The sequence below is a fragment of the Aethalodelphis obliquidens genome, unplaced genomic scaffold (assembly GCF_003676395.1).
Source record: "Aethalodelphis obliquidens isolate GAN/ISIS:26980383/991018 unplaced genomic scaffold, ASM367639v1 scaffold8, whole genome shotgun sequence".
NCBI classification, from domain to species: domain Eukaryota; kingdom Metazoa; phylum Chordata; class Mammalia; order Artiodactyla; family Delphinidae; genus Aethalodelphis; species Aethalodelphis obliquidens.
In genome coordinates, this window is record NW_020837952.1 from 3,444,319 (window position 1) to 3,461,900 (window position 17,582).

General features: G+C 42.5%; 1 protein-coding gene and 1 pseudogene across 1 annotated transcript in view; one reads left to right on the forward strand and one right to left on the reverse strand.

Moving 5' to 3' along the window:
• SLC4A8 (solute carrier family 4 member 8) overlaps positions 1-17,582 on the forward strand; it is a 79,705-nt gene that overhangs the window by 7,634 nt on the left and 54,489 nt on the right. The window contains exon 2 of the mRNA XM_027106316.1: positions 10,373-10,454. Within this exon, the coding sequence (XP_026962117.1) occupies positions 10,373-10,454 (82 nt within the window). The remainder of the gene's footprint in view (positions 1-10,372; positions 10,455-17,582) is intronic.
• LOC113620462 (THO complex subunit 7 homolog pseudogene) lies at positions 6,736-8,097 on the reverse strand (annotated as a pseudogene).

Sequence of the window (17,582 nt, forward strand, 5' to 3'; positions counted from 1 at the left end):
CCTGCAGCCTCTGTGTCTGCTTCAAGGATCTGGGGCCATTATGTAAGACTCAGCCCCACCAGTGCCTTTTAACTTGTCCATTAACTGTAAGTGAGAATCTGGTCTGCTACTCAGCTATAATTCATTCATTTGTCAAGGCTTATAACAGTGCTTTCTTTCTCATGATGTGCCTTGCAATTTCAATGTTTTAATGTGTATTTAACCCTCTGAGTTCTTTTTATCTTACTTAGTCCTTCCGGTAGGCACCCAAGTCAATACACATTTACATAGTGGGTCATTCTCATGAGCCAGTGAGACATACAGAAACAGGGTCTTTTCTCTAGTTCATCCTTCTTTCCCTTTCTCTTTCCCTCCCTCCCTCCTTTCCTTTTTCTCCTAAACTTATACAGTGTGGTTCTTATGATTCTAATATTTTCTGAGTCACAAGCTCCCCTGAGAATCTGATGAAAGTTATGGACCCTCTCCCAAGAAAAATGCACCCTCACACATAATCTTCTGAAGCCCATTCATAGGAACCCTGGAAATCCATGGTTAAGAAATCCTCTCAGCCATAAATAATGACGGTATCAGAGGAAGTAATAATCAACTGGTGAGGAATCTGCAGCAAGCACAGACCAATGAGCCTTGATGTTCCTTTCTTTTCATTTTTTATGATTTTAAGCAAACTTTAATATATTTGAAATTTATGGAACATTTTAAGCATATACCAAAGTAGAGAGACTTGAAGTACACCATGACCTGGCTGCAACAATGAACAAACAACCTATCTTGTTTCGTTTATGGGTCTACCCATTCTCCAGATCCCAGACATCATATAAGTAAGTATGTATCACTTGAGATTAAGGGCCCTTTTTTTTAAAAAATGACATAATCACCATATTACAATACAGGCATACCTTGGAGATATTGCAGGTTCAATTCCAGACCACCACAATAAAGTGAATATTGCAATAAAGCAAGTTGCACAAATTTGCTGGTTTTTCAGCACATATAAAAGCTATGTTTATACTATACTGTAATGTATTAATTGTGCAATAGCATTATATCTAAAAATGTACATACCTTAATTAAAAAATACTTTATTGCTAAAAAATGCTAACCATCATCTGAGCCTTTAGCAAGTCATAATCTTTTTGCTGGTGGAGGAGCTCGCCTTGCTGCTGATGCCTACTGATGGGCCAGGATGGTGGCTGCTGAAGGCTGGGCTGGCTACTGCAATTTCTTAAAATAAGACAACAATGAGGTTTGCCACATCCATTTACTCTTCTTTCCAAGAATGATTTTTCTGTAGCCTTCAATGCTGTTTGATAGCATTTTACACACAGTAGAACTTCATTCAAAATTGGAGTCAGGGGCTTCCCTGGTGGCGCAATGATTGAGAGTCCGCCTGCCGATGCAAGGGATGAGGGTTCGTGCCCTGGTCTGGGAGGATCCCACGTGCCACGGAGTGGCTGGGCCCATGAGCCATGGCCGCTGGGCCTGCATGTCCAGAGCCTGTGCTCCGCGACGGGAGAGATCACAACAGGGAGAGGCCTGTGTACCACAAAAAAAAAAAAAAAAAAAATGGAGTCAGTCCTCTCAAGCCCTGCCACTGCTTTATCAACTAAGTTCATGTAATATTCTAAATCCTTTGTTGTCATTTCAGCAATCTTCATAGCATCTTCACCAGGAGTAGATTCCATCTCAAGAAACCACTTTCTTTGCTCATCCGTAAGAAACAACTCTTCATCTGTTCAAGTTTCATGGTGAGATTGCAGCAATTCAGTCCCATCTTCAGGATCCACTTCTAATTCTAGTTCTCTTGCTATTTCCACCACATCTGTGGTTACTTCCTCCTCTGAAGTCTTGAACCCCTCAAAATCATCCATGAGGGTTGGAATCATCTTCCTCCCAACTCCTGTTAATGTTGATATTTTGACCTCTACTCAAGAATCAAGAATTTTCTTAATGGCATCTAGAATGGTGAATCCTTTCCAGAAGGTTTTCTATTTACTTTGCCCCTACCCATCAGAGGATTCACTATCTATGGCAGCTACAGTCTTATGAAATGTATTTCTTAAATAATGAGACTTGAAATTCAAAATGACTCCTTGATCCATGGGCTGCAGAATGGATGTTGTGTTAGCAGGCATGAAAACAACATGAATCTCATTGACATCTCCATTAGAGCTCTCGGGTGACCAGGGGCATTGTCAATGAGCAGTAATATTTTGAAAGGAATCTTTTTTTCTGAGCAGTAGATCTCAACAGTGGGCTTAAAATATGCAGTAAACCATGTTGTCAGCGTATGTGCCGTCATCCAGGCTTTGTTGTTTCATTGATAGAACACAGGCAGAATAGACTTAGCATAATTCTGAAGGGCCCTAGGATTTTGGGGATGGCAAATGAGCATTGGCTTCAACTTAAAGGCACCAGCTTCATTAGCCCTTCACAAGAGTCAGCCTGTCCTTTGCAGCTTTGAAGCCAGGCACTGACTTCTCCTCTCTAGCTATGAGAGTCCTAGATGGCATCTTCTTCCAATAGAAGGCTGTTTTGTCTACACTGAAAATCTGTTCTTTAGTGTAGCCACCTTCATCGATTATCTGAGATAGCTAGATCTTCTGGATAACTTGCTGCAGCTTCTGTAGCAGCAGTTGCTGCTTCACCTTGCACATTTATGTTATAGAGACGGCTTCTTTCCTTAAACCTCATGAACCAAGCCCTGCTAGCTTCAAACTTTTCTTCTGCAGCTTCCTCACCTCTCTCAGCTTTCATAGAATTGAAGAGAGTTAGGACATTGCTCTGGATTACATTTTGGCTTAAGGGAATGTCGTGACTATTTTGATCTCCTATCCAGAACACTGAAAGTTTCTCCACATCACAGTAAGGCTGTTTTGCTTTCTTATCATTTGTGTGTTCACTGGAGTAGCACTTTTAATTTCCTTCAAGAACTTTTCCTTGGCATTCACAATTTGGCTAACTCTTTGGTGTAAGAGGCCTAGCTTTTGGCATATCTCGGCTTTCAACATGCCTTCCTCACTAAGCTTAACCATTTCTGGCTTTTGACTTAAAGTGAGAGACGTATAACTCTTCCTTTCACTTGAACACCTAGAGGCCATTGTAGGGTTATTAACTGGCCTAATTTCAGTATCGTTGTGTCTCAGGAAATACGGAGGCCTGAAGAGAGGGAGAGAGATGGGGAACTGCTCGTCAGAACACAGACAACATTTATCGATTAAGTTTGCTGTCTTAAATGGGCATGGTATGTGGTGCCCCAGAACAATTACAATAGTAGTATCAAAGATCACTGATCACAGATCACCAAAACAATATAATAATAATGAAAAAGTCTGAAGTATTGCAAATTACCAAAATGTGACACAGAGACATGAAGGGAGCAAATGATGTTGGAAAATGGTGCCAATAGTCTTGCTTCATGCAGGGTTGCCACAGACCTTCAATTTGTAAAAAATACAATATCTGTGAAGTGTAGTAAAGTGAAGCGCAATAAAATGATGTACTCCTGTATTATTATTTTACTTAAAAACTGACAGTAATTCTTTAATATAATCATACACCCATCCAGTTGATTAAATTTCTGTTAGCACCTTATAGTTTTTTAAAATAGTTTTTTGAACCAGGATCCAATCAAGGGCCACACATTCACATTCAAGCCTGACCTTTCAAATGCTGTGGCTGATGGTGTTTGACAATGGCTCTGTTTTCTTTGGCAGGACAAAGAAAGTGGATGAACATTTATTCAGTGACTTTAGACTGTGATTAACCAGTCTAAACTAGGGAAACAAACAACAAGTTGATTTTCAACCTGAATATTTTAGATGATCGACCTTACTCTTTATATTTTGCTTTTATAGTCTTAGAGTCAAGAAATCAGTCATCCCTCCCTCTGCACCACAGCCCCGCTCCAGACTCCTGCTGTGTTCTATGCTGTGTGAGGTGTCTGTGGACAGTACTAAGCATTGTAATTAATTGGTCCCTGCCCTCCAGATATTACAAACCTGTGGGGAAGCCAACATGAAAAATTACTCGTATATACGTACATAGGTATACATATATGTGAAGTTTTATGAGGAAATATATGATCATATGAGAAAGAGTTAAAAAAACTAATAAATATTTACTCATCAAAATGTATTGGATACCCACCATATACTGGACATTGTACTAGGTGCTAGGTACATAGTGGTGAACATAAGACACAGTACCTACCCTCCTGTAACTTATAGGAGCACAGGCTACTTACAGTGGTAAGCTACTGTATTAGGCTCTAGGAGAACAAAAAGATGAAAATATGTGACTCCTGCTGTCAGGAAATTCACAGATAACAAATAAGTCTAAAATAAAGGTAAGTTTTTTCCACCTAAAAGTTATTCTTTAGAAAGGACTTGACTTATTGTATGAGAGTCTTTACAACTTAGCTGGAAGTGAAACTGACATGCTCTGGGAGATTGACTCAAAGCATCTATGGTAATGAGGAAAACATTGATGTTAAAGATGTATCTGACGATTTTGAATAACATTACTTTATAAAATGTGAGAAAAGTAGTATTTCTAAGTTAACATATTGTTTTATGTATCTGTAATCGTTTGTAAATATTTCAGTATGAATACTAAAAGATAAGGATTCTTTAAAAAAATAAGCATAGTACCACCTAAAGAGAAAATAATTTCTTTAATATCATAAAAGATAAACATTTCTGATTGTCTCAAATGTCATAACTTTAAAAATTACTTTATAAATAACTAAAAATTATTTTAGTTAGTTTAAATCAGTATTCAAATTAAGTCCACATACTGAGATTGGTTTGTTGTCTCTTTTAACCTATTGGTTTTGCCTTCCTCTCTCTCTTTCTCTTCTTGCAATTATTTATTTTAAAAAAGGTGGTGGGGAGAGGATTTGTTCTATAGCTATAGTTTTCCACAGTCTGGATTTTGCTGATTATACTCCTGTGGTATTTTTTTCCCACTGAACTCTGTTTCTTTGTATTTTTGGTAAATTGGTATTTGGATTTAGAGTCTTGATCAGATTCAGGGACAATTTATTTGGTGAGATTACTTCATGCGTGGTGATAAGGTCTCCCATTAGGAGGCACACAGTGTCTGGTTGTCTCTCTTTTTGTGATATTAGTGGCCTTGAAAATCAATGCAGTCCATTAGGGATTGCAAAATGGCGATGTTCTAATTCTAACATTCCTTCTTCATTTATTCTTTTCTATAATAAGAAACTTCTCTCATCTACTCTATGGTACCACTCTATGGTACAATTTAAATAGGAAAGTCGGGATAAATTTTTACCATTTTGCAAAATAATGAGTTGGTTTGCTAGTATTATCCTCCAATGTTGACCAATTAGCTAACTTTTAAAGTGACATGGTGAACTCATGGATTTAAACATATTTGATATATTCAATCTGTTACAGTTATTACCCTTACTGATGTTCACATTGTCCTGTTTTTGGCAAGGGACCTCTCTAAGTTGGATCCTGAGCCCTTTTGACACAACCCTCGTTGTCTTTGAATGTCTTTTAAGAGAAAATGGCATTTTAAGAGACCACAATCTAGGTGCTAATGATACTTATTACTATTGGCTGATCATTTTTTCTAGGCCTTTAGTCTGGACGGAGCTAGGAAATATAAATTTACAAATTTTAAAGCATTTAAAGATATATCATTGTTGATACTTCCAGTGCTTCCAATTCAAATTCAGGACTATGTGTCCTGCAACCGTATCTGCTTTCACACCTTCTGAGAACCCCAGGTCTCAATCACACTGAGAGTGCCAGAAAGTTCACATAATCACTCATTTATTTTATCTCACAGTACACAACAGTCTCAGAAAAATAACACCAACACTACAACCAACAATATGACAACTAAAAAGCAGTTTAAGATCTTTTCAAATGCTTTTTGTCCTTAGGATATATGTCACTGAGAACGTTCTTAGGATATATGTCACTAAGAACGTTCAGTGAGTTATAACTTTATGGTATAAAGTTACTTGGAATAGTTATGCCATCAGTTTGGCACTTGTTTTCATTTTGTTTTTGATTCGTGGGAATTGCTTTTTAAAATGTAAAATTTTGGGTTTTTTAAAATTAATTAATTTTGTTTTAAAATTATGTAAAAATGTGCAAAATAAGTTATCTTCAAAGAAATTTAGTTTCTATCCTTATCTTCTTTACCCCATTCCCTCCCTCCTCTGTAGGTAACTATTTAAAAACATCTTTTACGGCTCGCTCATTCTTCCTATGTATGTTTTTAAGTGTAAGCAGATGTTTTTATTCCAACACCCTTTGTTAGATAAAAGTTAGCAAATTAAACAGTTTCCTCCACCTTGCTTTTTATTTAGCTTTTAAATTTATTTATTTATTGTTTTGCGGTACACGGGCCTGTGCACTGCCGCGGCCTCTCCCGTTGCAGAGCACAGGCTTCGGACGCGCAGGCCCAGGGCCATGGCTCACGGGCCCAGCCGCTCCACGGCATGTGGGATCTTCCCGGACTGGGGCACGAACCCACGTCCCCTGCATCGGCAGGCAGACTCCCAACCACTGTGCCCCCAGGGAAGCCCCATCTTTTTAAGTTTTTTAAAGATACGAGTTTGTATTAAAATTACAAAAATGTGACATTATTAAGGTATGATTCATGCAAAGTGCCATGTTTCTGAACTAAAATAAATGGATAAGAATGGAACCTAAAGAAGTATTAGACAGTAATTCAATACTTAAGACAATTACAAGTGATTCAGATTTAGTTTAATTTTTCAAAAAGATCATGAAATCGTTTTTGCAAGACTCTTGAAAATGACTCCTACAGAACAAAACGATAGAGAGAAAACATTTCAACAAAACATTTAACAACCACATTGCTCAAGTATTAAGGACAGAGATCTAGAAAGTAATACATATTGATTTACTTTGCATCTTGTAATTACCTCTGCTATCAGTGCTTCTTACTATCATGGAAACTCTCCCACAATAAGCGTACATCACAAACATTTTGTACTTAATTTCACAAGGTCACAGCCCTCCTGAGAGCCTATTCATGGACTTCATTTTCAAAAGTGGTAACGATTTCCAGAAATTGACTCATTTTCTCATATACATCCTAGAAATGCCACCTTCTCACTATCTTCCACTTGTTTTGTGACCAAAAACTACCTAGAATACCAACGAGCACTAACATATCTGGCTTGAAAACATTAAACATTTTTGGATGTTGCTTCCTATCTTTTAAGTACAAAAAAGGCATTTCAATAAAAACAAATATATAATGAAGTCATGTTCCTTTGTGTGAAGAAATATGAATGAACTGTGCATTAATATTTAAAGGCAAAGTAGTTCACTGCCAAAACTTTAAATGTCTCACTTTAAATGTCTCAAGAGCACAACAAATTCTGAACACACTAAGATCATGTTGCTACTTCAATATTCTTGGGAATGGTGAGTGGTCAGTTGGTCTGTGGTTTAGGATCAGTTTCCATGCTTGTTTCTTGAGCTGCTTCTACCTTTGCGGGCTTTTCATAATTTTCCGTTGTTTGATTAAGTTCATGGAGGACAGTAAGAAGAACGTAAAACTGTTTCCTTCTCAATTCCAGCGTATCTTCAACACCTTCTTTAATATGTGAAAGATGCTCTAATTCTTTACGCAGAGCCTCTAGTTCCTTTAATGTCTCACACCTGTCTGGATAATGGTGGATCACTTTTACCAATGCATCATATTCTTGGTGATTTTTTCGTATTCGTTTTGCTTGAAGAATTTGCCTTTTGCACTCAGCAATTTTTTCATGTGCTTCAGCAATGCTACATTCTATTTCTTTGTAAATTTTTTCATAATTTTCCATTTCTCTGAGATTCATATCATATACCCGCAAAGTTTTGCGCATTGAAAATTCACATTGGGACAGCGTGAGCAGCATACGTTGGTACTGGCTGTAGTCCTCTTCCTGGGATCCAGAGTAGCACCATTTAATGAAACTTTTCACTAGCAGATTAATTCTCCGATCATCTCCAGCGCCATCTCCATCAATTAGGAGACGCTTCCGTATGATTTCGTCGTCAGTCACGGACCCCATGGCGTGGGCGGCGGCGGCGGCGAAAGCTGAGGCGGCGGTTGGCGGCGGTTGGCGGGCGACGGAAGTCGAACTCCCACAATGCAGCGGGGTAAACAGTTATGGAGGCGGCGGCGCGTGCGACCGTCCGCTCACACGCCGCCGCCGCCGCCGCCGCCGCCGCCGCCGCCGCCGCCGGCGGCAGCGGCGACCCTGCGCTCCCCGAACTCCCCAGGGGGCGGCCGTTCCACCTTGCTTTTCAAACTTAATATTATATCTTGGAGATTATTCCATGGTAGTAATAATATATAATTTAAAATATGCCTATAAAACTAAATTGATAAATAAAATACTGTAAATTGACATTTGACTATTTTAGCTACTTCCCTAAAAGTTTGGCCTCGAAAACTGTTCTTGAATCTTTTCATTGGGAAAATGGATTGCTTTATGTTCAGGGTTGCCTTATTTGGGAGCATAGGTGGGCAACTATAAAACAGTACAATTGGAACCGGAAGTTGGAAATTTGAGCAGGATCTACAAGGATGGTGAGGATTTGGGTGTGCTGGAGAGTTGGGGAAGGACCTGCTAGATGACCAGACAGTGTGGAATGTGTATGGTGCCTACGGGATCAGAGAGCCTGGCTAGAGCTGCAGGTTTGGTAAAGGAAATTGATTGTCAGGGAAATAATTATTTGAAATAATTCAGGATCTGGTGAGGGTCTTGATAAGGTAGATGCCATTATCTTTGTTCTTTTAACAAAGATTTATTGAGCACCTACTTTGTGAAAAGTCTGCAGGGTGCTGGGGAAACGGGGAAGAAAGATATGGTCTCTCCCTTAAGGAGCAGAGACATTTCATTACTAAGGAGAAATACAGTGTGCTGTGGGGGCATACTAATGGGAGGTAGTCAGGGAAGCCTTCTAAGGAAGTGCGTTTAGGCTGAGATCTATGGGATGATGAATAAGTGTTAGCTGCTGGTGATGGACGTGGGAGTAGCAGGGAGAGGGTGATAGTTCTAGGCCGAGGGGCAGCCCTCAGGGAAGAAAATGAGTGTGGTTCCATAACTGAAAAAATGTCCTCTGTGTTTGAAAGGGCTGGACAGTGGAGGATAGAGAGGATCAGAGATGAGAGTGAATTCGAGAGAAATTGCAAACGAGGACTTGATAAGAAAAAGGAACTGTTTCCTGGAAGGCATATGATAGGCACTCAATACGTGGAATGGATGAATAAATAAGCTTGAGATTTCAAATGTGGACTACGAAGTGATGGAGTCATGGGTAGGAGTAAATAAATGGGCACAGGGTACTAGTCTGGAAGGCAGATTAGTTGGGTTTTAGACACATGGATCTTGAGGCGTGACATTCTGGCCGTTTGTCGAATACCAATCCTCACAGCTTCAGGCTACTGTTGAAATTGTAAGGCTCAAGTGTGGGAAACAAAAGATAGAGTGCTTTTCCTTGGGAATTATGGTTAGAAGAAGGAGATGAGACTTAGGGTGGGACAGAGGAGAAGGGTGGAGAATTTCAAGGACAGAGTGGTAAACAGAGGTCAAGGACACCAGCTTGTACCAAATGAGACAATCTGGTTGACACCACTTGCAAAATGCCAACATGTTATACAGACATATGGGTGGAGTGGGGAGGGGTGGGAAAGGCACGGGATCTGCAGTCACAAGACCTGGACTCAGTCCTCGCTCTGCCTTTTACCATATTTCTGACCTTGGGCAGTAATTACTTAAAGTTTTCTGAGTATCCGGCTGCTTATTTATGAAATGAGAAAGAATGGCTGCCATGTTTGCATCTCAGAGATATTGTGAGATTGAAATTAAAAATATCTGTAAACTTGGGCTTCCCTGGTGGCGCAGTGGTTGAGAGTCAGCCTGCCGATGCAGGGGACACGGTTTCGTGCCCCGGTCCGGGAAGATCCCGCATGCCGCGGAGCGGCTGGGCCTGTGAGCCATGACCACTGAGCCTGCGCGTCTGGAGCCTGTGCTCCGCAACAGGAGAGGCCACAACAGTGAGAGGCCCGCGTACCGCAAAAAAAAAAAAAAAAAAAAAAGTAAAAATATCTGTAAACCATTGGGTTTTCCCCTTCAGTGTTGCATAAAGGGTGTGGCATACACACGGTACTTGAGTGAGTGTTTGTTTGTTTTTTTGGGGGGGCCGCGCAGCATGCGGGATCTTAGTTCCCCAACCAGGGGTCGAACCCATGCACCCTGCAGTGGAAGCGTGGAACCCTAACCACTGGATCGCCAGGGAATTCACTTGAATGAGTGTTTGAATGAATGTAGGGGTATTACTGTGGCTACTAATTTATGTTTCAACAGAGACCAGATGAAGAAGCTGTGGTGGATCAGGGTGGGACCAGTACAATTCTCAACATCCACTATGAGAAAGAAGAGTTGGAAGGTAAGCACTGCTGTTCTGTGTACCGAGGGAAATCAGCAAGAGGCAGCCTGGCGTGGGAGGAGCAGCTTTGCCATCAGGAGACCTGGGCTGGAGTCCTAACTCTTCTTCACTAGCTGTGAGACCTTGGGAAAAAATCACTTAATTTCACTTAGCCTCATTTTCCTCATATGTTAAATAAAAGTAGGGATAATAATACCTGTCTCACTGTTAGGCTCTAGTAGACAGACAGCTGGTGAGACAGTACTTTCAGCACAGTAAAGTCCAATATAAATATTAATAAATGACCTATTCCTTGAGAATGTGAAACACTCAGATCAGTTTATTGATTCTTGGCAACTGCTTGGAAATATAGATACAAATTTATACAAAAGAAAATAAAATACAAATAGTTTAAAAAACTCAGTTTGGCCATAAAACCCTGTTTTTACCCCATTTCCAATGTATGCTCTTCCCATTCTAACAATACCCATTTCTGCCTGGTGTTTTCATCTAAACAAGAAAAGGGAAAACACACACGCACCTATATAACATATTTGGTGAGAGCTCACAGCATAGAGTTGTATAAAAACCCACTGAAGTGGAAGGGAAGGAAGAGGCCTTTTAATTGACCTGCTCTATCTAGTTTACCTTATTAAGGCTCTTCTTCCTTTCTCTCCTCTCCCACCCCCACTCCCCCCATGACCCTTTTGTGCTGTCCTTCTGCTTTCCTTTTTCCCACGGAGCCTAGTTTCCTGATAATGATGGCAATGCTCAGTTTTATTAAAGAAAGGCTCGCGTCCTCTATAGCTTGAACGAGAACCCACATTTGGCTCAAAAGCCTTTGTGCAATCTCTGCAGCATCTCCTGCAACGTTGAAGGCTATGATGCAGTAACTTTCTAATGACTGAGACAGCGCGTGAAGTGTCTCTCTGTACTGCTTGTTCCTGTGCTGTTTTTTTTTTCCATCAAAGTTGTACAGTCCCCAGAGAAAACTTGTCCTTTGGATGGGAGAGCCAAAGCTGTAGAGGCTGACTCATCCTCTGGGTCTGTTACCATGAGAACTTATGTGGGTGGCTCTGTGGAGGTCAGTGGAGTTCAAACATATCAAGGTCGAGCTTTCGAAGTTATTTTGACCAGATGGAAGAGGAGCCAGTGTGGGTTTCAGCAGTTGGGAGAAAGGGGAAGAAGGAGGGGTGTGGAGGTGGGAGGCTAACATTTGTTGAATGACCCTTGTGTGACAGGCATTCGATTAGGCACTTTGCACAAGTCGTCTTTTTAATCTTCACAGCAACCCAGGCAGGTAGGCATCATCCCTATCTTACGTGATGGGGAAACTGCTCAGGGTCATCTAGCCTAACAGCAGGTGAGGCTGGGATGGAATTCTGCTCTTTCCACTCTGCCACACTGCCTGCAAGGGAGGACGGTACCCAGCATTAACCACCTAACCTCAGCTTCTTGCTCCATCATACGAACATTTTTATGTGTTGCCCCACCCCTCCTTCTGCCCTGATAATCCTATTGCCTCCCTACCGTCTCACTGTACCGTGGGGGTACTTTTACTTTTAGTTTAGTTGTCTGGGCCCACTAGACCTTTGCCCTCAGCAAAGAGGTAACCATTTATGAACACTCTTATCTACTTGGGAGTAGAATAATAAGACTGGGCAAACACTCTTGGATCCCGAGGACTGGGTTCCATCACAGAGGTCAGCTGAGTAATTGGCAGTAGGAGCATCTTCTCAATATGACATCATCTATTCCTTACGTAGTATCCATTTTCCTGTAAAAGAAGGCCGTCTGTGATGATGGCATTGCTAGGGGAAAACAGTCCTTTATACATAGACCTTTTGGAAAACTAGAATCTTATTTATGTTATAGCACTTAAAAAAAAAAAAGCACTACAGGCAACAGAGGACATGGAGTACCCACGCCTCAGGCCTGATGTAGTTCTCAAGTAGCTCTGGAGACAAGAGGAAGTTGGGATTTGCTGGAGGATCGGCTATGCTGTGGGCCCCGCCCTGACTCATCCCGAGGGCAGCCCTAGGGCTCAGTGAGGCTGCACTCAGGGAAGTGCTGTCTCTTGAAGGCGTGGAATAAAATCAGTCCCACTCTGATGGAAGACAAGTAAATTGTTCTAACTGTGTTCTGATTTGCCATGTGTGCCATGATACAAGGTTCTGCGGCTGCAGATAAAGCTCTGGGTCTTCCTTCCCCTTTGTTCTATACCCTCTACACCACGTGACATAAACCACTTTGAGAACTACTTCTGAGAGGTAGTCTCTGGACATTGTTAGAGACTTGTAAACGTGGTTTTTTGGGCAAAAATTAACTCCATCAGCAGGAGAAGGTGCATTAAACCATAACATCGCTTTTTTTACATACATGGGAAGAATCAAAAGCAAACAGTAGGACAGATTTCCGAAGAGAAACTCGCAAAGAGCAATGGTCCATGATTGCTTCAGTGGACTCTCCCGGTCCCAGAAGAACACCGAGCAGTGGCTTTAATTAGAGGAATGGCTTTTTCCGTCTTTTCTGGCAGGTCATTATTCCTGATTAACTACTAGACTAATGAATCCTAGAGTAAGTTTGGTGCCTTCTAATAAGTTTTCAACAGAGGTAAGAGCCATTTGGCCTTAGTTATAAGTTGAAAAAAAAAGGCTTGCATGTGCTCCACATGTTAGACTCCCCCCGCGGTTCCTGACTTTGTGTCAACTTGAAGTCCAGGGCTTGGGACACCCGTCTGTCCGTGTGAGCTAGCGAGCTCTGTGCGCATGCTTGATAAACAGTGTGCTCGGAATGTACTCCGCCTCGGAAGGTCCAGGTTCCATCTGCAGGGTGGGCTCCCCCTGTGATTTCTGTCCTGCTCTGCAAGGTTCCATCCCAGTTCACTAATGATTGCTCTCTGTACGTGTGTGCATACTTATTTAAAAAATAAATTCTAAAATTACATCTTCTAATAAGTTTTTACTAAATGAATACTTGTATTTGCACACAGTCCCCAGAGGGTAGGTTTGACAATAACTGGAAAAAAGACTGGAAAGAAGGCAGAATTTAGGTGAGTAGGTAGGTAGATGAGGGGGATGAAGACTGTGTGGGCAGGAGAGCAGTTGAAAGGCCAGCAAAGAGACCACAGGATTGGTTTAGTAAAGTCGTTGGGCTGCAGAATCCCGTTAGATGGACTGGATTTTATTGGTGCTGTATTCATTTCCCAGTGTCTATTTGTTTGTCTTCTTTTTTGATTTCACTCAGAATATCCAAGTCCCGGCTTCCAAGTCTCCAGCCTAGAAACTGATGCCTAGTTTTCTGATAACCACTTGGTCATTCTTAGCTCTGTGTCCTGCTGGGGCTTGTTTTCATTTTTGCCTGTCTCTCTGGTGTTTTCAAAAGGCAGGTGCTGTGGTTGGCTAATGTTTGTGGGAACTGATTGGACCAAAAAAATTTCTTAGAGAAGGAAAAGTCTTCCTTGGTAACTCTTTCCAAAAGTCCCCTTATCCGGGAACTCTTCCTGGAATAAGCTCTCCATCCTCAGGCTGGCTAGGACCTTCTCAATCATCCCATGCCCTGGTGAGTATTTCATCCACTCGAAACACATTCACTTTGGTTACATGTTCCTGTTGTGACCCCTTTCAGATCAGAGGCCTTCTTAGTTCAGGTTGTGTACTGCTGAGGGGATCCTAAGGGGTTATGTTCCTGCTGGAGGCATCTAGGAGGTATTCCATTTTCTGAATATTTGTGGAGTAATGACCACGTGGAAGATACCGTGCTTTGTTATGTGAGGGATTCCAGCAGGAAGAAGGTCTGACCTGGGACTTGGAGAAGCTTGCAGATGAATAGCGGGAGAAAGACTGATAGATGCCTAACTTTAATGCAAGGCATAAGATAAGTTCATAAGAGAATGCTAGCCAAGGACTCAGGGTTGACAGGAAGGAGGCAGCACCTCTGATCGGGGGATCAGCAAGAATACCAAGAAGGAAGGTGCATTTGCAATGAATCTTGAAGGAGTGAGGCAAGTCAGCATCCGAAAGCATTGGTGCATCTGTGGAAGAGCAGTTTGGTTTAGGTGGATGGGAGTGTGAGGTGAGGGTGGGATCGTCAGCTGAGGCCATGAGGAGGAGACGGAGTCAAAACCAGGCTGTGGGGCTTCCCTGGTGGCGCAGTGGTTTGAGAGCCCGCCTGCCGATGCAGGGGACGTGGGTTCAAGCCCTGGTCTGGGAAGATCCCACATGCCGCGGAGCAGCTGGGCCCATGCGCCACAACTACTGAGCCTGTGCTCTAGAGCACGTGAGCCACAACTCCTGAGCCCGCGTGCCACAACTACGGAAGCCCACGTGCCTAGAGCCCGTGCTCCGCAGCAGGAGAGGCCACCGCAATGAGAAGCCCGCGCACCGCAACTAAGAGTAACTCCTGCTTGCTGCAACTAGAGAAAGCCCGCGAGCAGCAGTGAAGACCCAGTGCAGCCCAAAATAAATAAATAAAATAAAATAGTTTATTAAAAAAAAAACACCGGGCTGTTCTCGTGTTGTTGGTATAGATGCAGAAGGTGTACATGTCTAGATTTTTTCCCCCCAGAACATTTATCTGGTGTGAGCATGTGTGGGATTTCCACTTTGATCTCTCTTGAGATGATCACTCAGTTCTTTTAGAGAGCTTTCCCTTTGTTTCCCTGTTGAATGTATAATTGGTTCTAGAGGAAGAAAAAACTAGAAAGGAGGCTGGGGCCCGAGCATGCTGGAGCATGAAGGGTCCTGACTATAAGAGTGAGCTGTGATCAGAGCAGTGCTTCCGGAGGATTTGTTTGTAGGATCGAATTGGTGGGGGAGGCAGGAAGGAGGCCCCTGCTGTTGTCAGAGTGGGAGGAGAGAAAGACTTGACATCTCTAATCTATGGGATGGAGTGCTGAGGGGCAAGGTGGAAATCCAAGGTAATGCTGAGGTTTCAAGCCTGGAAAGTTGAGAGAATGCCATGAACAGAAACATAGAAGAAGTGAGTATGAGTCTGATTTCAGGTGGAGGATGGTGAGTTTGCTTTGGAACATATTGAGTCACTGGAGATAAAGATTTGGGGATCATTTGCAGAAGTAAACTTTGAAATCAGGAGAGCAAATATCACTAAAAAGAGAGAAGAAAGGGACCAAGGACAGAAACCCGGGGAACCCTCCTTTGGTGGATTGTGGTAAGGCTGGAGAAGCAGTCAGAGGAGTGCAAGTGAGCCAGGGAAGGCCGTGGTACAGGTATGGGAGAAGCCCAGACCACCACGGGGAGGAAGTAGTCGAGGGATGGGGCTGCCGGCTGGAGCATGGTGGGCTCTCCAGAGAGTCTTTTGAATTGAACTGAGAGAGACGTAAGATGATAGAGGTTTGGTGATTTAGTGGCTTTGGCGTCCCTGATGAGGGTAGTTTCAGTGGAGAGCGGCCACGTGCAGAGGCTGTGGAACAAGGGGATGGTGAGGAAAGGGAGGTAGGTCAGCACACTGTTCTTGAACATGACTTAATGGAGAAGGGAAGGGGACAGGCAGAGACTTGGGAGAATAGCACTGCACTGGGAACATTTCTTTTTTATTTTTATTTTAAAATATTTATTTATTGAATGAAGGATTCTTCAAATTGTTATAGTGTGCAAAAGTTTCACACACATGATTTCATATAATCCCATAATAACCCTTTTTTCTCCCTACTCCTATATTGCCTATCCCTCCTCCCCGCCCCGCACCACTGGTAACCACTGGTTTGTTCTCTATATCTGTGAGCCTGCTTCTTTTTTGTTTTATTCACTAGTTCGTTGCATTTTTTAGATTCCACCAATAAGCGATATTATAGAGTATTTGTCTTTCTCTGTCTGATTTATTTCACTTAGCATAATGCCCTCCAAGTCCTTCCATGTTGCTGCAAATGGCATTATTTCATTCTTTTTATGGGTGAGTAGTATCCCATGGTATATATGTACCACATCTTCTTCATCCATTCATCAGTTAATGGACACTCAGTTTGCTTCCATATTTTGGCTATTGCAAATAATGCTGCTGTGAACATTGGGGTACATGTATCTTTTCGAATTAGTATTTTTGTGTTTTTCAGATCTATACCCAGGAGTGGAATTGCTGGGTCATATCATATGGTAGGAATATTTCCTTTTTAGGTAAGAGGGACTTGAGAAACCCGTGGAAGGGATGGATGGAAAGGAGAGTCTGAGTATAACTGATGAAGTGGGACCCAGTGGGGTGGGAGGCGGTGCTCATTAGCCTGGAAAAGAGGAAAAGCTGGAGGAGGAAAGTGAGCCTGACTGAGAATGGAGGGAGTTCCCAGGACAGGGCCTGTCTTTTCAGTACAATATGAAGCAAGGTCACCTGCTCAGAGGAAGTGTGGGTGCGGTTGTCGATTTGAAGACAGTGACTAAAGACTGTAACAGCTCCTGTGGTGGAAGATGTGCGGGGGCAGCCTGAGATCCAGAGTGTCGAGCAGCAGTAACTGGGCAGAAATGGGGGAAGATCACTGCTCTGTGTATCCAGGTGTAGCAGCCCTGCAGCTACTGCTTCTGGGCTCCAGGCTCACCAGGAAGACCGGGGAAACCAGGTGGAGGTGAGAGAGGCCTAAAAGTCAGGCACAAACCAAAATAATGTTTATGGATGGAATGAGAGAGTAGGAAGGAGGAACTAGAGAGGAACACTATGGGATCACTTACTTTCTTGTGTTCCCCTCTTTTTGTAAAATATTTAATCTCTCTCCCTCATGCTCCCAGCCTTATGCCCCTTATGATTTGTAACTAGTCTCTCACTGCTATTCTAGATGGTGCAGAAAAAATATAATGGAAACTGATCCTGGAATTTACTGGCTGCTAAAATTGATTCCAGGCATCGTGTTAAGCATTTTACGTACATTTCTTATTTGCTTCTCACAAAAATCTTCTGAGTTTAAAGAATAAGCTTCAGTATTCCTTTTTAAAGACGGTCACAGAGGGCTTCCCTGGTGGCGCAGTGGTTGAGAGTCCGCCTGCCAATGCAGGGGACACGGGTTCGTGCCCTGGTCCGGGAAGATCCCACATGCCGCGGAGCGGCTGGGCCCGTGAGCCATGGCCGCTGAGCCTGCGCGTCCGGAGCCTGTGCTCCGCAACGGGAGAGGCCACAAAAGTGAGAGGCCCGCGTACTGCAAAAAAAAAA